Genomic DNA, 20,161 nt, shown 5'->3' with positions numbered 1-20,161 from the left:
ATCGTCAATTTTTTAGACGGTCCCACAACCGTATGTGAAAATCAATTTTCATGGTTGTTCCTCTAAGAGATCCATATGCAAATATGATTATCATTTTCTATTCCCAAGACCTTTTACTACATGTATAACTTACTTACCATTGTATAAATTAGAGATTTTATTTATTTTACTTCACATCTTCGAAACTTGTAATGTTTGTATTATACTTTAAATGCTTTCAAATACAAATGTTATAAACTACAAAGTGGTAGATCCCGTTGAGCTCTACAACTTTGATATCGAACACATCTCCATCAGATGTCGTTGAATTGTAGATCTGAGATTTCGTAAAAATTAATATGATATATTATAATGAATATTTAGACCCATAAATGACCTCAAATAATAAAATAGTCAATAATAAAGTTGTAGATCTCATCGAGCTCTACAATGTTGATATAAAGTTTGTCTTCATCTGATTCCGTATGAAAAGGTTATGTATATAGACATGTTTTTTATATAATTTGCTCAATGTCTGCGGATATCCGAAACAAATTCCAGATAGTTTCCGACCGTTTTCCGATTCCGAAGGATAGTTTCCTTACTGTATTCGTTTTCGTTTCCGAGAAAAAATATCCGAATTCGTTTCCGAATCCGAGAATTTCCGGATAATTCCGATCGAAACTATCCGAATCCGAAAAATGGTCCGGACGGACGGAAACTATCCGAACCAGTTTCATCCCTAATCGCATGGTTGGAGCAACGGCGTGCAATGTTCTACCCTTTAACACAATAACAGCGGGTTATGTAGCTGCTGGATCCCTCTTTAGACTGTCGGTCACCTGGGTGCACCTACAATCGGTGTGTTGTTCGGCGATGGTTGAGATCATTTGGTAAGCTCTCCTCGAAATCTTACCAATCGAGCTGATCTCGGGTAGGGGTGTAAGTGGCTAACCCGCGAAACCTACTTATAGACTAAAATAAGCCGCGAGCCCGCTTATTTTGATCTATAAATAGGTTCGCGGCTGACCCACTTACACCTCTAATCTCGACCTCAGACTAGATGGACTGTGATACGCTAGGTTACTGGCGTGAAGAACTATATGGCGTTGCAACCGTAGCATATCGGCCGCCAACTCTGCAGCTTGCGTTCGCGTTCCTCATGCATCCCATTCTCAAAAGCATTCGCGTCGTCGAAGCGCCGAGACAGCGTTCGACTTCTACACTATCTGACTCTGCTTTCTCATGGACAGAGGAAGGAGATTGCCAGGGGTTTTACAGTTTTCTAGTAGCGGAGTAGCAGCAGCTAACTTATTTATGGGCAACTTGGGGAGTTGCTAGGTAGCAAGCACTTCACTTTAGTGCCACACCAAACAGACGATAGAAGAAAGGAAAACATTACTCTCTGAACATTAGTAACACACACTGCCAGATATATATAACTGAAGTACAATGAAAGTACAGTTTATATTTCACAACCTAGAGTGATTTATTTTCTATGTTCTAAGGCACTAATAAGGAGAAATATTACTGGAAGATGGAAACATATCGTCCTCTTCGCTAGCATATTGTTACTGCCCAAAAATGTACGTTCTAGCTTTCACATCTTCAGTTTGTTACTTGGTTTCAGGTGAACAGCATCAGTTCGTGTTGTAGTGTGCTATCCACACCTGAAATAAAGCTTTGTTCTGTCCTCGAAATAATATGTTCTACTTTATTGGTACAATCATCAATTGGGTGATGAAATAGTCGATGGGCAACACTAACTTCCTGAAGTTCCTTGAAAGAATGGGATAATCTGGAGACCTCATAGCTCGTCCTGAATATGAAACCAACAGATTGAAAATGTTACTGAACTGTTTCTCCTGTACCTTTGGCAGTTCTAGATATACAAGCAAATGGAGAAGTTTTGTAACTTACATGGTAGTCATACCTACGATGATGACCCTGCAAATGTAGAGAAACAAAATAAGATGTCAGTTGTGATGGCCATCAACCGGTGTCATATTACTGATACTAGCCTATGCATCAGCATTAGCAAATTGTACATGTATATGACAGTTAGTGGTTAGCACGCACACTACCTCTACATGTCTCCACAGTGATGATGTCTAGAATTCTTACATGTTTTGCTGACAGAATGTCTATTACTTTTTTTTCTTGCTACCTATCTTTTACCTGATCTTTGTAAATTTTAATACAGCTATAGATTTTCCTGTTATATCCTAAAGCAAGCAGATACAAGCTAAAATTTTTGATAGATTATTATGGTCGGTGTTTGATATATTAGAGGCAACCCCTCTCTGAAAGGAGTAAAAAGACCAGCTGAATTGTAGAAGGAAGAAAGTATTCCACATGATAGCAGGGAGAAGAAATGTACTCTATATCTATCCCTGTAACGGTCCCTGCCTCGGTGCCGATCCCTGTCTCTTCTTCGTTTCTCTCCTTCCTCTCGTGCACGCCGAGCCTCCTGTGGAAAAGAAGCATCTGTTAGTTTCCCTATGAACTGGAATTGCTGAGTCGCAAGACCCAACTCTTCATAATAATGAACAAACAGAAGAGTAACCAGTGAACTAAAAGCAATCACAAACCTCGTCTTCTCTAGCCTTCCTCCGCTTTTCAGCCTCCTCGAAGGCCTCCTTTTCAGCCTACAACACAGAAAAATATATTGAAATGGGGGTTTCCATGACATGAAACTAATGGCATGGATAAATTTACAAATATGCGTTCTGTGTTGTTATTCCAGGTGAGCCTACCTCTTTATTTGCAGCCCTAACTTCATCAACAACACTTCTTGCATACTCCGGGTCGTCACAAATCAAAATGTTGTCAAAAACTGAACCAGCTTTCACCTGCATACCACCTGGAATGTTAGCTTACATAGCATTTATGCCATTCATGTAAAGGACTGTGTCGTTTGACACAGCCTAGAAGCAGCATTCCAACAGAACAAGCATCTTTAACCAAGAAATATAATACCTGCCAAACCTCAATTCCCACATACTGCAAAGGTTTCAGCACATATAGGTCTGGGTCGTCCTCAAATTCTGTGAAAGAATGCATATACATCACTTAATATTCACTTCAAATTTGGAAGGAGGTGAGGTCCAGCTCTAAGTCAGATATGCAGCGAGAAATGAAAAACGCTAACATAGTACTGTTAAAAAAAAAAGCCCATCATTTCTCACCTGGATTATCAATCCATGGGATCTTCCATTTTCCCTTGTAGTTAGGGTTCTTAATTTTCTGCGTACAGAAGCATGTTAAAAAAATGCTACAAAATGTGGCAATGAGGAGCTAATCAGTCAACAAAACAAACCTTGCGTTTCCAACGTCCCTTGTATTCTGGATTCGGTATCATTCTAGGCTTCCATACACCATCATCATCATCATCCCATGACTCAGGCTGATTTAGTGTAAAAAGGAAAACATATGTCATCCTGTGTTATATTTATTAACTTAGCAAACACACCATAAGAGCCATTGAGGTCATGCTGGGTTCAATATAGCTAATAGCAGATAGAAAATGCTAACATGCCATAGGATGTTTCTAATGAAACAAGCTTGAACAGGTAAAATGGAACCTTTGTCTGCACTCGGGTTCTTCTCATAATATTAAGAACATATGACACTATGTCCATTATAAACGGATATGCCAATTAAATGCGAAAATATTAGAAGCTGGATTTACAGCGTAATTCTTAAGTGCAAACCTTTTTGTCCTTTGGATCAGGAATCTCTTTAGGAATAGAGTCATAGCCCTGGAAAATTAAGGTAAAAGATTACATAACGTTCTTTATTTGTATTATCAATGTATAAGAAATATGAAATTGCAAACCTCTGGTTTAACTTCATTAGGATCTTCAATATATTCCCTGTCATCCCAATCTTTTGGCTGCAAGAGAAGACAAATATAAGAGAAGCTTTTGTTGAAATTCCTCACAATAACATCTCTCTGAATCATGCTGCAGATCCCAAACCTTCTTCGCATTAGATTCTTTGATCTTGCGAGGAGGGAGGATGTCCCAGTCAGTGTACATACTACCAAATTCTCTCTCCCGGTTATCAACAAGTAGACTATAAGAGGCATCTGGCCTAAGAATGAATGTGTAAAAATGTGTCAACTTGTCAGTTTCACATTTCAGATCTTTCTTTATAGGGTAGTTTTGCCCTTGGTAAGACAGTATCAGATGGAGTTTCTTTGTCTGATCACCACATATATCAGGCCCAAACATGAAGCTGCAAAAGTAAACATCATGATGTTAGCAGATGCAACTCAGAAGAGGATTAGACAGAACGAAAACACAATAATAGTTCAGTGAGGAACACAATGAGACAATGACAACCGGATCATTATCTAAAAAACATGAGGACCGGAAAGTAATTGGTACATTCTATATCCACCAACCAATATTTGGCTAGCAAGTACTTAATACTAGTAAGATAGTAACCCATTTTACTGTAAGGATGGGTTATTGGGTTTTTGTGGTAAACCAAACCAGCTTAGCTGTTAAGGCTTAACATTCTGGTTTACTCACTATTCAACAAATTGCATATTTGCATTCAAGCTTTCTATCTTTTGCACATACAAAATCTTTTATATGGCCCTTGTTAGAACTTTTAGAGTCAATGTGTAGACCAAATTCAGAAATAGCATCATTAGCTTTTTGCAGACCAAAAACAGGGAGCCAAATTTACCTATAAGGAGTGTCACCGCCAAATTTCTTCTGATTCACATAACCAGACATAAGCTTGATATAAGCACCACCACATTCAATATCCTGCTCAATCTTTATCGAATACTGAACCACCAATGTCCGGTTCTTGTTACTGAATTCTGGGAACTTGGCCGATATAGCAAAATGCTTAGCATCCGAGGTTGTTTGTATACCTAACATGGTTTCAACACAGATTACCAACATGATTCATGGCATAATTCATAGGACAAATAAGGCTCTAATCGTATGGCTTGACAGTTGAAACATGAGGACTGAATTTTGAAGTGCTAATTTGATAAATGAAGTATGCTAATTGTAATGAAAGTAGCACCAAATCAGGCCCTCACCTCTATCGTCAGGATCTCCAGAATAGCTCCCTGCTGTATGTTTGAATGTCCCGGCTTTCCCTTCGCTCCTTTTCCAGTCAGATTTCACCCATCTGCTCCCCCAATCATCTAAACGTGAAAAAAATTGCACCGTTGGTTAGCTCAAACTCTCTGAGTTTAACAATAATCACAGCTTCCTCTGACCAAAGGGCACAAACAGATATATATTTTTTTGAGTTTATCAATTGTAACAAGCAAGAACGGCAACATGAAAGCAGCAATAAGTAGTTCAGTACCAAGAAAGTATCAACACGGAAGCAGAATAACATTTACAGGTAGGAAATGCTTCCCATGCATCCAATCAAATATTCAACTCGATTTGAAAGCAACAGCTAGTATAAGCAGCAGAGGAGACAGTAAGCGGCAGTAATAATCAATTGAGCGTTCCAGTTCAACACAGCTAAAACAGATAACGAGACCAAATGAGATCTGTACAGGAACAGTAGTACACAGTACCATCGAATCGCTCCTCGAAGATGACTTCGCCGGAGACGACGAGGAGAAGCGACGCGAGCACCACGGCACCACGCAGGAGACCGACCCCGCCGCGGCGGAGGCGACCCATCGCCGTCGCCGTGTCCGCCGCTCGCCGGCGCCGGAGAGTGGTGGTAGCTCGGCTGTACGTTTCACTGCTGCTTTCCCAGTGCGACGCTGGAATATTTGTAGGCCAACTGACGCCCGAAATAACCTCAAGATCAGAACTATTTACAGCCTATGCCACTCACCGTTTTGCAAGCCTTTCGTAGAGAATGGCAGTCTTGTGGTTTTAGATAAAGGAGAAGGCCATTTGCGGGATTCGGGTCGGTCTTCCGTGGTGGACCGGCCAGATGGAGGGCGACGTCGCACGAAGACGTGGACTTGGAGAAGTCCACGGTGGACCATGACTTTCCAGGCCCACAGCTGACAGATGGGCCCCACATGACTGGGCCCCAACGACCGCGTCAAACAGCCCACTAAATAAATCAACAAAAGTGTGACAAATTCACTGTCTACCTCTGGTGAGCCAATCACAGCTCGCCGTACCTCCCTCGTAGCCACTGGGAGAATGCCACGTCACCAGTTCCACGTGTCTTGGCATCCTCCATGTCAGAATACTGTAGCTTAAGATCAGTCCGACACACAGGCGCAAGTCAGATTTTAGCCAAAATAAACCTTACAAAATTTTGACAATACCAAAAGTTTACCAATTTAATAATATTGATGTATATATTTGATAACTTTATAAAAAAATAGTATATCAAATAGTCAAACATAACAACATACTACGTACGTACTATATTACTAGTAGTAAGTTACAATAGCATACTACTATGAACTATCCGCATATCAACAGATGGAAGGTAGCAACTGCCAAAGATTGCACTGAGAAAAAACAAAACAACCTTACACTATCTCAAATTTTTCATGAGAAGCAAAGTCATGGACCATCACTAATACATTTGTAATATCAAACGGAGGCGTATCAGTCAATTCCTTCCAACCACGAGGGTCCAAATTAAACAAGAAAAACCCAGAAGTAGTCTACAGAATCATTTTCTTTGTTGTCTCGAATGCTTAAACCTCCTGAACGGTCAAGCCTGCAAGAGATACAAGCATATTTCAGTTCTCTGAAAAGTTCCAGACATACAGTCGAGCTAAATGTAGTAATAATGCACATAAGGAAAAAGACACAAGCAAGATTTTAGCTAACAGTAATGTTATCTACTCGAGGGCATGGATATCTAGCTCAAATGGTGTCCAAAAAAGCATGTTACATTTGGATTTCTGCTTGAAACAGCATATCTAATCTAATCTAATGTAATCATAGGGAAGAAAAGCGCAGATATATTAGTGCAATCTGGATTTTACAAGTGTTACAAGAAAACAAATTGAAATACACTACAACACTGAAAAAGGGTCAGGATGTTCTATTCCATAACAGTTTTTTTCTTCTACAATATTTGTAGGAATGATAACTGCTTTCACAGCCTATGCCATGCTATATATAAAATGTCTAGGTAAACATCTTCACTGAATTTGTAGTAGACTTGCATCTCGTTCCATCCAGATTTAAACCATACAATGGAGACATTTAGAAACAAAAGAAATGATTCCAGATCAGACTGGGTTGAACCCGTCTGCATACCTGGGGGGAGAGACTGCTTCAGCTTGTTGGCCTTGTCAGTGTCATGTACACACAGCGTGTAGAGGTACCTGGAGCAGCGCACCTTGAACTTGACGGCATCCTTGCTCCTCTTGATCCTCACGGAGCGGGCATCCTTCCTCCTCGCTGTGAGAAGGAAGTCCTTGATCTCATGGATTTGCTTCGGCTATATGAAAATAAAAGGAATAAGAGGCCCAAACTTGCAGCTAATCATAGTATTGGAAATAAATTAGGCTATTTAACCAGCGTGCCATGATTTCACTTCAGGAATGCAATATCATCAAATATACTACAATCACATCAGTACAAAAAAAAAAAAACGATGTGAAGCTGCTACGTTTAACATAACATCATACTATCAAACATCTATTGAGAATTTATCTTCAAATCCTCAACTGAATCCATTGTATTTCTCACGAAATCATCAACTCTGGTGACATTTTAAACTACTCAAACTTGCTAGATCTACTCCAAGCTAATAAAACTACACGAACTGAAAGGAGATCTAATAACTTTGGCCTACAAGAATAACAATGTAGATGCGGCTGAAGTAGGAGGAGGAGAAGCTCTTACCATGGCGGCGAGGGGAGGAGGCGACCTGCTCTGCAGCTGTAAATCCTAGCAATGGAAGGGCGGCGGCGGCGAGGAGGTGGATTTTTGTAGGAGCCGATGGGGAGCAGTTTCATGGGCCGAGCCCACGTACTCAACTAATGGACGAACGGCCCAAACCGCACTTCTTTTTACAAATTTCATTCAAGTGAATCATAAATTTCCTCCACTTTAAACTTTTAAAGTTGGTTGTTCGCTAACAAGGATGGTAACAAGAAATTTCCTTGGTTGAATGACAAAATTTCTATTGAGAAATCATACCAACATTGCCCGCAAAGGTTGTTTACGAGAAATTTGACAAATTTCATTCAAGCGAATGACATGATTTCCTCTAATTTATACCAGATCCGGTAAAGGAAAACGAATACTACACAGCAAAGCAATACATTTGCCTTGCACTTCTTTAGTTCAAGAAGCCAAGAAGAGAGCAGTAAAAAAAATTTGCAGCAACACTGTAATCACAGCTGAATAGCCGCACGAATTCAGTAAATAAACACAAAGAAAAAAGAAGAATCGAAGAATTCCTCTCTTATGCTTCTCTGTTCATCAGTCTCGATGGATCAGACATGGTAACCTGATTGCCAGCTCTTGGCGTACCCGCCGTCGTGTTCGTCGCCGTCGGCGCCGTCGTCGCCGAGGCGGAGCGCGAACGCGAGGGCGAGCGCGGCCCACTCGAGGACGAAGATGGCGGCGCCGAGCCCGCCGACGAGCTCGAGGATCACCTCGCCGTCCTCCTCCCGGACGTAGGACCGCAGCTCGGCGAGGAAGTCGCCGGTGCGGGTGAAGGCGAGCAGCGCGGCGGCGCCCTGGAAGATGGCGGTGAGGACGGCGGACGCGGTGTGCGCCGTGTGCGTGCCACCGCCGCCGCCGGGGGCGGTGAAGGAGCCCGAGCAGGCCGCGGCGGCGAGGACGGCGGTGAGGGCGTGGAGGAAGACGAGGAGGAGGCCGCACGGGGACGGGAGGAGGCGGAGGGAGAGCGTGAGGAAGATGCAGCCCGAGGCGGCGCCGAGGAGGAGGTAGTTGCAGAGCAGGAACGCCCTGTGCGTGTGCACCCCCGCCATTGCAAGCACACACAGCGAGCTCGAGCTTCTTGTGTCGATGAACTTGGACGGATTTGCGAGGGAATTCGTTGGGTGAGAGAGAGTGGGATGATGTGGAGGGCGAGAGATGGAGGCGTTAATAAAGGGAGGGAGAGTCTCGCCGGCGACCGTTGGGTGTCGGTGGCGGCGCGGGGGGGTTAACGGCTAGTGCGCGCCTCGGTCGGCGCGGCCTGCACGCTGGGTCCCACGTGGAAGGGAAGAGAAACGTTAGCTATTACCACGTCATCATTATTGATAAAATTAAATAACAATGAATAAACATAGTAAAAGAAAAGTTCATTCTACTCAAACTATTCCATTTTGATCACTTAACCTTCTAAAATATTTTTTTGGCTTATTTTAACCCTTATAAACTATTAAAAATGGTTTACTTCTTAATAGCATTTGCCATATTTTAAGCTAAAATTTTATAGAACCATATATAACACCATTAGCAAACATTCAAAATGTTTTCAACTTTTTCCATGACTATTTGACTGAAAGTTAAAACCTTAAATGTTTAAATCAGCCTGGATGCTTCCAACCTACTCCCTTCATATATTTTTGATAGTTATATTTCTAAATCTGAAAAATTTATTTTTGATAGGCATATTTTCAATCCAACAACCTATCTTAATGATTTTCTCGGATTTAATGCGTGACTCTTCATTCTTCTACACAAGATTGGCTATATGGGCATCGAGAAATGTAAATATTAATGAATCGCTTATTTACAAGGAATGACTAGTAGCATGTTTAAATATATGATAAGTAGAATTACTTATCCTTGTTCTGTGTGTCAAGATGAAATATGGAGTATATAAGTAGTGATGAAAAAAATGTTCAAAAAGTTGAGAGGTGCGAGGTATGTTGAAACACATTTATCATTACTATCAAATTTCATTGTAAAATACTTTCTCCGATTCATATTATAAGAATTTCTAGCATTGCTCATATTCATATACATGTTAATGAATCTAGACACACATTCAAGTCCATATCAACGTGGACCGTCCGATCTCGTGCTGGACTAGGCTGACCGGCCGTCTCGTGGCAAATTGGGCCGAGTTTTGACAAACCTAAGCCCAAAAGGCGCATGAACATTAGGCCAATCTCGGAGGAGCACTACGAACGATCTGAGCCGTCCAACCTCTCCGACTCCCGTCAATCCCATCCGTCCATCCATCTCTTCCCTCCCCTTCCGCGACACAAGAGAAGACCGCGCCGCCGCTCGCCGCCGACTCCACCTCCCCGTCGCGGCGGCGTCGATCGACCGGAGCCGGAGAAGAAGAAGAAGAAGATGGTGGCGATCAGGGCGCCCAAGAGCCACCGCGCCAAGAGGGAGCTCCTCAAGCACGCGCCCAAGCTCGTGAGCGTCCCTCTCGCTCGCTGCTCCTCCGTGAGATTCCGGCCTGAGTTTTCTCCTCTGATGATTTTGATTGAACCAGGTTGAGACCGGCAAGAAGACGCTTGTTCTCCATGGGACCAAGACCAGCGCGGTGCTGAACTCCGTGCTCGCAGATTTGTTCCACCTGAAGCGTGATAATGCCGTCAAGTACTCCAAGAAGAATTAGAACATCAGGCCGTTCGAGAGCGGCGGCGAAACTTCGCTTGAGTTCTTCTCACTCAAGACGGATTGCAGCCTAATTGTAGTAAGTTCAATTTATTCTATCTGCAATTATAGATTGTTATTGTTATTTCTAGCGATTTGGTAGTGTCGAGGAGAGGTGGAGCTAAACTGTGAACTAAACTATGAACTTGACACCACTTACGTGGAACCTATCTGAAGCTTACTCCGTGCCTATTCCAAGTGCTTGTAGTTCCATAATTTTTATTTAAATGTGGTAGTAACCAAGTGATGTGTTTTAAGAGATTATGTTTATGTACCGTTTTGACTGTAAACCTTCTTTTTGTTGTTCTTGTTATTCCAGTATGGTTCTCACTCAAAGAAGAGGCCCAACAATCTTGTTTTGGGAAGGACTTATGATCACCATATATATGACCTTGTTGAAGTAGGAGTTGAGAACTACAAATCAATTGAATCATATGTCTATGATAAGAAACTGGCACCTAAGCTTGGCTCAAAGCCTTTCTTTACCTTCATTGGGGAGCATTTTGAAAGTGTTGAAGAGCTGAAGCATTTGAAGGAAGTGCTGCTTGATCTTTTCAGAGGAGAGGTGTGCATCTTTTTTATTTGTCGATTTGCACATTGTGAATAGATAATACATTGAGCTTTGGCATAACCTGTTTGCTACTGATGTAGGTGGTAGAGAATCTGAACCTTGCCGGTGTAGATCGGGTATTTGTGTGCACAGCAATATCCCCTACCACTGTCTACTTGATGCACTGTGCTCTCCGTCTGAAACGGTCTGGCACATCTATTCCTAGAATGGAGCTGGTTGAAGTTGGACCTTCGATGGACCTAGTAGTTAGGCGGCACCGATATCCAGCTGAAAGTTTGAAGAAGGAAGCAATGAAGACTGCCGATCATGCTAAGAAGGTAAAACCAATTGATCACTAACTGTCTTTGTTCATTTCATTATTGCTAGGTTGCTAATAAGATTGCACCTTTGGTGCCATTAGCCTAAGCAACTATTGCTCCTTTTCTTGCATTCATGCTAAGAAAGACCCTTCAGTCACCACTATGGTATTCACAATTACTATGGACCTTCTCGCAGATGAAAAATGTCACGAAGGATCCTGTGCAGGGCAAGTTGGGCAAGGTCTACATTCCAGACCAGCAGGTAAGAGTTTGTTTTGTTTTTCCTTCAGCTGTAAAGGTTGAACTTGCCTTTTGACATCCTAATCTGATTCATGGTTTTGACTGTTAAAGATTGCAAAGATGTCTTTATCAAACGACATCAAGGGGCTCAAGAGGGAGCGCCGTGAGGCCAAGAAAAACAAGGAGCACACGAAGAAGCAAAAGATAAACGTTGAGTGAAGAAAGCTGAAGGCTATTCATTTTTTGTTGACAATTGGCCAGGTCAGATTAAAGGGTTCTGTGGGGTAACTGCTCCAACTCTTGCGTTAACCATGGGGAAGTCACCTTGCTGTTAGATTGAGTGGTATATTAGTTGAGTACCATATAACCATCCTCTAGTTTTTGCCTTTGTAATGAATTCCACAACAATATTGAGCATGCTGGACTTAACATGAAAATTTAATCAGATATATTTTTTTGAGTATATTGTTTCAACAATTCTTATTTCTGGCTTTCTGCATAGGGGATCGCTAATTAGCGGTCAGTTGCGCGGCTCCCTGCATGCGGGACGCAGCCCATTATGCAGTTTTCAGCCTGTTACCGTTCTTTTTTTTGTATATAAAATGCAGACTTAGTCCATTTCTATCATGTGGGCTTAGCCCGTTTACCCTTATTTTTTCATTTTTGATATAAAATACAGGCTTGTCCAATTTTCTTCATTTTCATCATGTGGGTTGGCCCGTTTTAACCAAAGTTTGTACTATACGTATATAAAATTTGTATTTATATGTACATTTTCTCTATAAAAAATATACATACACAACAAAATTATACATATATGAATATTTCTTATACAAACATTTTATGTATATATACAAAATTTATACGTATATACTATATATACACAAATTTTGCAAAATTTGTGATATGCCACCCTGACCCACATGTCATTGACTCATGTGGGTCCTACATGTCATTGAGATACGGGTGGCATATCTCAAATTTTGCAAAATTAGGGTGCATGGTTCCAACAAACCCTACTATGTAGTTATACAAAGTTTGTATATACATACATACATACATACTAGTACAGACGTGCGTATAGGGCTGAGCACGCGCACGCCCATCAGGGGTTTAGTTCTGCATAGCTGTGATATGTGTTGAATTTTGCCATCTTGTGAATTCTAAAACCATTGTGAATTTGTAGCGGCTATAAAAATCTTGGCATGAGGTGCTGATAAGATGGTTGAGAACTTGACATAGCCCTTGTAAATAAATTTGTAAAGGTGGTGCTTCGACGAACTGCGAGCGTGTGTCTGTTGTTGGGGCATGTTGTACAGCTTCTCTTTTATCTATTAATATACTTCAGCCGGCTGTCTTCGTCGGCCCGACAAAAAAAGAAGATTTGATAATCTTGAACCCAAATTAATTGATGGATTGGAATTCCAAGATTATCTGTATATTGTAATTGCAGAAAGGCTCTTTCTTAATATACTTTGTACAGTTTTTTCTTCCCTTAATATATGAAAATCACCGTGGAGGCTTCCTACACTGTTTCGCGGTAAAAAAAAAATTACAGAAAGGTTCTTAAGTTCTTTCAAGGCGTACCATTAAAAGTTTGAAACCATCAAGCGGTTAGCGGTTTTCGAACACGGTTTATAAGTAATTAAATTAAAGACCAACTCTACCTAGCTAGCTTCTCTGAAACGGCATCTATCGAATTGCAAATCCAGCCATTTTGTGACGTTTAAGATCGCACGGCGAATCCAGGGTGTCAAAGTGGACTTTTATACCAAATAATGGCTCAAATAGTCAAATTGCACTTTATGATTGTTATCACAAATCTTCTGCCTTACAACTGCAATCCTTCCGTTCTTTTTTTACATGCTGTTGATGTCATTCTGACAGTCTCCTAAGAATATACTTGACCGATGTTTTTATCCAGTATATATATGTATTCATAAGAAAAGTTCAAAATACAACAAGGAAATATTTTTCATGAAAAATCTATTAATAGTATTTTTTTACATATCAAAATTTAATTATTACATATATCAACGAGTTAAGATGTTAAGTCAACATTCTAAGGCCTCATCTATCTTTATCTATTTCTTTTATCTAGCTAGATCTATATATAACTACCAGTATAGAAAGCACAAATTTGAAATTGTTGCAATAACTACATATTGGATGGACCATATCCTGAAGATTTGCCTCTACTTGATCCAATAGCTCAGATTTATAGCTGGATCTTTATTCTTAAGCCACTCCTAAATAATTATGCAAAACATCGTATTAAATGAAAATGAAAATGAACTAACATATATAGTCTTTGTCATGTTATTCCCAAGACTTACTTTAATTCGGCACAACTAGTAATATTTGCACAATCAATCATGATAAAAACGTGCACTGTATGTGTACGACTACTAGTTTATTAAGAACGGAAAGGGAATAAAACTTATGCTCTTTGTCAACGACGATATATATATAGATATATTTAGATGGATTGAAAATTGTATTGATCAAGCAACAACAGCCACCTCAGTTTGACAAAGGGCTACGTACCTATGTTACTAATTTATGTCTTAAACAATTGATTATATATATCCAAGCATATCTCCATACGGTTATAAGTAGCTAGCTAGTCCTCATCTTCTCGTGTATCTTTGGTTTTCTTCCCATTTCTATAGCAGGTAGCAAACAAATTAAGCATGGAGCTCAAACTTGTATTCTTCATCGTCTTCCTCTTCTATATTTCTGGTGTGAGTTCTATCTCGCACTATTTCACCTCGATATTTTCCCTTGGAGACTCGTACATCGACACTGGCAACTTCGTGATCATGGCACCTTCCGGTCCGCCATTGCGGTACGACAAGCTTCCTTATGGCATGACCTTCTTTGGCCACCCCACAGGTCGCATGAGTGATGGGAGAGTCATCGTTGATTTCATTGGTAAGTTGAGTAATGATCAACTAATTTGGCATTTCATGATTTTCTTTTTACATAGGCAAACCATGAATTAATTGCAATTATTTGAAGACAGAATAATATTCAAATCTTCAGACTAATTTAGAGAGTGGGAAAGACAAATGAATCCCTGCAAAGATAACTCCTCTGAAAGACTGAAATCTCTCAACTTCCTAAAAATTATATATGCTACGAAAGGATAACTATTCAGTACCTGCATGCACGTATTTGCACGATTGATTTGGGTACTAAAGCTCTAACTATTCGTTGACATGCATGGTTAATTTGTAGCCGAGGAGTTTGAGCTCCCTCTCCTTCCAGCCTCCATGGCGAATAGCTCGAGTGTCTCCCATGGCGTAAACTTCGCCGTCGGCGGCGCATTGGCGACTGGCATTGACTACTTCGAGAGGAACAATATTGTGTCGTTCAAGCTTCTGAACACTTCTCTGGATGTGCAGCTGGGTTGGTTCGAGCAGCTCAAGCCATCCATTTGCAACACCACTACTGAACAAGCCAATGGTAAGTGGATGGCATCGAAAATTCTCTCAACCATAGGGAACAAAATATGTATATATTATCTTCTCAATCATCGGAAATTATTACTTCCCCCATCCCATAATATAAGGCATGGTTAAACTTGGCACAATCTTTAAAACTAATCTTTGACTTAAAATTTCTCATATACTATAAGGTTTATTGCAACAAATAATAAATTTAAATGTCACTCCAATGATATTAATTTTAACAAATAAAATTTAATTTATATTATAATAATTACTAGTCAATTTTTCTTTAAAGTTGAATCTTCGAATATATACACCTCTTATATTATGGGATAGAGGGAGGATCAAGAAAACTGATCGGTCTCTACAGGGTTCAAGAATTGTTTTGGTAAATCACTTTTCTTCGTTGGGGAGTTCGGGGTGAACGATTACGACTTCCTGTGGATGGCAGGGAAGAGCAAACAAGAGGTTGAATCTTATGTGCCACAAGTCGTGAGAAAAATCACCATGGGCGTGGAGGTATCCAGCACATTTTACTCTCTTCTTTTTCAAAGACATCACGGTCATTTACTCAATTTTTTTACCCTTCTTTTTTTTTTCAAAGACATCACAGTCATTTACTAAAACTTTTACCCTTCTCATTACTTTAAAAGACTTGGAAAAGTCGAGTTCCAATCGTTGGGATCAAAAGAAAGATAATTCTATCTTAATATGAATATTCAGATGCTCATCAACCAAGGCGCGATTTACGTGGTGGTGGCTGGGAATCCACCAAACGGGTGCGCACCGGCGCTTCTCACTGTCCTCATGAGCCCCAACAGGACAGACTATGATGGCCTCGGCTGCCTTGGCGCCCTCAACAGCGTGGCCAAGCGCCATAACATGATGCTCCGTGTAGCTCTCGGCAGGCTCAGGGGCAAGTATCCCCATGCCCAGATCATCTTCGCCGACTTCTACCAACCCATCATCCAAGTCATGCGGAACCCTAGCCATTTCGGTATGCTACATTCCAAGCTTTCTTGAAAGTAATATGCACCAACTAGTTCATACAATATATTACCTCCGTTTTATATTATAGGTCGTTTTGATTTTTTTTACTCAAATCTCTTCAAGTATGATCAAGTTTATAGAAAAATTTAATATCTATAACACAAATTGAGTTTTATTAAACGTAACATTAAATATGTTTTAATAATATGTGTCTTATGTTAAAAATGTTGCTCAACTCAAAAAAGGTTAGTTAAGAAAAAAGTCAAAATGACTTATAATATGAAACTGATGTAGTATATATATTTTTCGTACGCAATCATGCATAAGATATACTCCCTCCGTCCCATAATATAAAGGATTTTGAGTTTTTGCTTGCACTGTTTGACCACTCGTTTTATTCAAAAAATTTGTGCAAATATAAAAAACGAAAAGTTGTGCTTAAAGTACTTTGAATAATAAAGTAAGTTAAAAAAATAAATAATAATTCCATATTTTTAATAAGACGAGTGATCAAACAGTACAAACAAAAACTCAAAATCCCTTATATTATGGGACGGAGGGAGTACAAATGGTTTACCCAGCGAAATTGGCAAAGATTATAGAAATTGTTTGTGCTTTCGTTCTCAAAAACGATGACAATTCTACGGTGTGCATCACTGAGATAGTGACCGGAGTTTAATTTGTCTGAACATTTGCAATATTAATTATTCAGGGTTCGCAAGCGACGGCCTTCTCAAGGCTTGCTGCGGCACCGGTGGCACCTACAACTTCAACGTCAGCTCCGCGTGCGCCTTACCTGGAGTGGTCGCTTGCAAGGATCCATCGGCCTCGATATCCTGGGATGGGATTCACTACACGGAGGCCATCAACCGGTTCGTTGCCAAGGGGTGGCTCTATGGTCCTTATGCTGATCCCCCAATTTTGACTGCTATCCACCACCATCACTGATTTGTTGAGAGCAAAAACCTTGACATGATTAATCCTAGCAGCATGGTAAATGTAATCTATGGCTGTGATTAGTTCCCTTCAAACTTTCAAAAATTCCGTCACATCAAATGTTTGGACACTGTATGGAGTATTAATGTGGACGAAAAAAAACCAGTTGCACAGTTTGTATGTACACTGCGAGACGGATCTTTTGAGCCTAATTACGCCATGATTTGACAATGTGGTGCTACAGTAAATATTTGCTAATATCGGATTAATTAGGCTTAATAAATTCGTCTCGCGGTTTACAGGTGGAATCTGTAATTTGTTTTGTTATTAGTCTACGTTTAATACTTGAAATATTATCCGTATACGTCCAAAAAAAATTTGGAGGAGGAACTAAACACGGCCTATATCAGTGTATACAATCAATCTGTAGTTGGACATTATTGTTTGAATTTTTTTTATCAATATTTCGTTTTAAAATGAGCTAGCTCCGGCAGGCTGTCCGTGGACGCTTCATGAAGGCAACCGCTTCTATGGCGGATGTTGTTGTCTCCGGCTGCGGGCAAGACAGCGGCAGGCAGGTTGGTGGCGTAGTGACGCCTGGGATGAACGAAGCCGTGCCTCAGAGGGCGACCAGAGCTCCGTGGGCCGTTTTGGGCTGGACCTGGATCGGAGTACGGCCCACCTAAAACAAATCCACACCGCCTCTACTTCTGGTAAATCAAATGGTAATCTTTCAGATGCTGCCAAAGAAGAAATTAGAAAAACCAGAAAACCGATGGGTTGACGCCAAAGTTTCTATAAAAAAAACCATATTTTGACGAATGTGGTTACAACCCAAATTCAGCCCAAGCAAACAGTAAAGTATATCATCGTGTAAGTTACCTTTGTAATAACTTCGACAGAAGTACAGAAGGACAACAATACTGACCCCTCTTTGAAAAGAAAAGGGAAAGGAAATGCTAGGGGTACCTCCTTGCCAGCGCCCTTATAGTACCAATGAGTATTAGTTGATTGATAAGGGAATTACGTACAATAGCAATCCAAAAAAAAAGTTGATCATGCCAGTCAGCATGGAAATTTGAGCAGCTATATGTTCTGCGATTTTTTTTATCACGGACTAATTTTTTTAAAAAATAGTGCAAAAGTTGTGGTGGCACCACTACTCTCTTTCATAGTACTCCCTCCGTCCCAAAATAAGTACAGTTTTGCACTGTTCATGTTCAACTTTTGACCATTCGTCTTATTTGAAATTTTTTTATGCTTAATATTTTTATTGTTATTAGATGATAAAACATAAATAGTACTTTATGTGTGACTAATTTTTTTCAAATTTTTCATAAATTTTTCAAATAAGACGAACGATCAAACGTCGGACACAGTTCCCTACGACTGCACTTATTTTAGGACGGAGGTAGTAATATAAATGATATCTAGCTGCTTCGTAAATCATAGCCGTGAGGATAAGATTTTTGGAGGTCTGGGGAAGCCTCAATTCAAATTGCCCAGCTTCCTAAAACTCTCATCTTTGGGTTGGCTCGCCTGACAATCCAAGTCATGCAGTAGACTACTACTCCCTCCGTCCCAAAAAAAAAAAGGCAAACCCTGAGTTTCCGTGTCCAACTTTGACTGTCCGTCTTATATGAAATTTTTTTTATAATTCGTATTTTTATTGTTGTAGATGATAAAACATGATTAATATTTTATGCGTGACTTGTCTTTTTAATTTTTTTAATATTTTTTTCAAATAAGACAGACGGTCAAACGTTGAGCACGAAAACCAGGGTTTGTCTTTTTTTGGACGGAGGGAGTACTAGTAGACTACAGTGAGACAGTATTGAGGACCTGAGTCTGCCAGTCTTTTCAAAATTTTCAACTCTTTCATGTGAACAAGATGTGGTTTTCAATAATTGAGGAAAGAACTAATTAGCGCATACGCGCCAGATGTCGAACTCGCGCATACGTCCACCTGGTACACGTGTCGTTAGCGCAGTGGTCAAAACCGGAGTCTGAGAAAAAACGTGACTAGTACCATGATTAGTTTTAATTTTTCTTCTGGTAATTATGGCGTATATCCCTATTAGAAAACGCCATTATCGATGTGATTAATTTGATCTTTCGCTTTTTAATTACGCCATATTAGAAAACAAGATTAGCTCTGGGAGTAATTAGTACCGATTTTTTCTTTTCGCCGCGTTCGACCATATTTTGTTCAAATATAGTTTAAGACTTCCAATTCAGCTCAGATTTGAAAACTTTTAACTCAAAATTTAAATTTTTTGAAGTCAAAATTTGAAAACTTTCAACTTTTAATCTCAAATTTGAAAACCTTCAACTCAAATTTTAAATTTTCAACCTAGATTTAAAAACTTTCAAGTCAAACTTGATAACTTTCAACTCAAATTTAAAAACTTTCAACTCAAAATTTGAAAACTTTCAACTCAAAATTTGAAAACTTTCAAAATTAAAAACTTTCAACTCGAAATTTAAATTTTTTGAAGTCAAATTTTGAAAACTTTCAAGTTTTCATCTCAAATTTGAAAAACTTTCAACCTAGATTTGAAAACTTTCAAGTCAAATTAAAAAACTTTCAACTAAAAATTTGAAAACTTTCAACACAAAATTTAAAAACTTTCAAGTCAATATTTGAAAACTTTCAAGTCAAAATAAAAAAAATTTCAATTTTATATTTTGTAAAGAGGAGTGCGAAAGATTGAAAAAAAATGGAAAGAAACAGCAAAAAAAAAAGAAAAGAAAAAAGATCGGGAAAAAAATGTGAACAAAAAACAAAAAGGCCCGTGGGGATTGGCACAGCTGGCGGCGTGTGCTAGGATCCCATAATTGATGGCTTGAGATTCCAGGACGCTCGGTACTATGTCATTACCAAAGAAAATTTCTTTCAAGCTACCATTAATCAATCAAGCAGTTTTCTGAAGATTGTCTGTAATTCAGACCAACGCAGCTTTTCTGAAACGGCGTCAATAACAAGCGGAGCCAACACATCTGTAACGGTGAAGCCGTGATCATCTCACAGCGTCTCTGGGTTGGTCAAGTGGATCTTTACCCAAATATTGACTCAACTTGCATTTTTGTAACATCACAATTCTTTCGTCCTGCAATTATAACCTTTATGGTCTTTGATATTTTCCA

The 20,161-nt window shown here is 39.8% G+C and overlaps 3 protein-coding genes and 1 pseudogene across 3 annotated transcripts; 2 read left to right on the top strand and 2 right to left on the bottom strand.

Moving 5' to 3' along the window:
• Positions 1 to 1,385: 1,385 nt before the first annotated feature.
• Positions 1,386 to 5,732, bottom strand: LOC127773602 (calreticulin-3-like). Its single transcript, XM_052299729.1, has 14 exons — positions 5,540 to 5,732; positions 5,045 to 5,152; positions 4,678 to 4,870; positions 3,960 to 4,218; positions 3,818 to 3,874; positions 3,693 to 3,740; positions 3,299 to 3,385; positions 3,168 to 3,225; positions 2,959 to 3,026; positions 2,736 to 2,831; positions 2,571 to 2,627; positions 2,360 to 2,449; positions 1,900 to 1,926; positions 1,386 to 1,798 (listed from the first exon to the last, which is right to left on the bottom strand). Exons 1-14 carry the CDS (start codon positions 5,646 to 5,648, stop codon positions 1,787 to 1,789), a joined length of 1,269 nt encoding a protein of 422 aa, XP_052155689.1. The 5' UTR covers positions 5,649 to 5,732; the 3' UTR covers positions 1,386 to 1,786.
• A 2,396-nt stretch (positions 5,733 to 8,128) lies between these two features.
• Positions 8,129 to 8,982, bottom strand: LOC127773603 (uncharacterized). The gene has a single exon (XM_052299730.1). It carries the CDS (start codon positions 8,894 to 8,896, stop codon positions 8,396 to 8,398), a length of 501 nt encoding a protein of 166 aa, XP_052155690.1. The 5' UTR covers positions 8,897 to 8,982; the 3' UTR covers positions 8,129 to 8,395.
• Positions 8,983 to 10,074: 1,092 nt separating this feature from the next.
• On the top strand, positions 10,075 to 12,404 carry LOC127774150 (ribosome production factor 2 homolog; annotated as a pseudogene).
• Positions 12,405 to 14,251: 1,847 nt separating this feature from the next.
• LOC127774696 (GDSL esterase/lipase At5g45910-like) lies at positions 14,252 to 17,409 on the top strand. Its single transcript, XM_052300979.1, has 5 exons — positions 14,252 to 14,570; positions 14,877 to 15,104; positions 15,459 to 15,607; positions 15,812 to 16,085; positions 16,791 to 17,409. The coding sequence occupies exons 1-5, from the start codon at positions 14,330 to 14,332 to the stop codon at positions 17,024 to 17,026; spliced, it is 1,128 nt and encodes a 375-aa protein (XP_052156939.1). The 5' UTR covers positions 14,252 to 14,329; the 3' UTR covers positions 17,027 to 17,409.
• Positions 17,410 to 20,161: the final 2,752 nt, after the last annotated feature.

This window comes from Oryza glaberrima, chromosome 5 (genome assembly GCF_000147395.1).
Source record: "Oryza glaberrima chromosome 5, OglaRS2, whole genome shotgun sequence".
Taxonomy (NCBI): domain Eukaryota; kingdom Viridiplantae; phylum Streptophyta; class Magnoliopsida; order Poales; family Poaceae; genus Oryza; species Oryza glaberrima.
Note: the sequence above shows the minus strand (reverse complement) of the source record. Positions and strands in the feature narration are given on the sequence as shown.

Excerpts from the sequence above, each read along its gene's own strand:
- LOC127774696 (XM_052300979.1), top strand. The coding sequence starts at position 14,330 with ATGGAGCTCAAACTTGTATTCTTCATCGTCTTCCTCTTCTATATTTCT. Across the intron at positions 15,105-15,458 it reads CACTACTGAACAAGCCAATG|GGTTCAAGAATTGTTTTGGT; the intron begins GTAAGTGGATGG and ends CGGTCTCTACAG. Across the intron at positions 15,608-15,811 it reads AAATCACCATGGGCGTGGAG|ATGCTCATCAACCAAGGCGC; the intron begins GTATCCAGCACA and ends ATGAATATTCAG.
- LOC127773602 (XM_052299729.1), bottom strand. The coding sequence starts at position 5,648 with ATGGGTCGCCTCCGCCGCGGCGGGGTCGGTCTCCTGCGTGGTGCCGTG. Across the intron at positions 2,628-2,735 it reads TTAGGGCTGCAAATAAAGAG|GCTGAAAAGGAGGCCTTCGA; the intron begins GTAGGCTCACCT and ends TCTGTGTTGTAG. Across the intron at positions 1,927-2,359 it reads GTTACAGGGATAGATATAGA|GGTCATCATCGTAGGTATGA; the intron begins GTACATTTCTTC and ends CTACATTTGCAG.
- LOC127773603 (XM_052299730.1), bottom strand. The coding sequence starts at position 8,896 with ATGGCGGGGGTGCACACGCACAGGGCGTTCCTGCTCTGCAACTACCTC.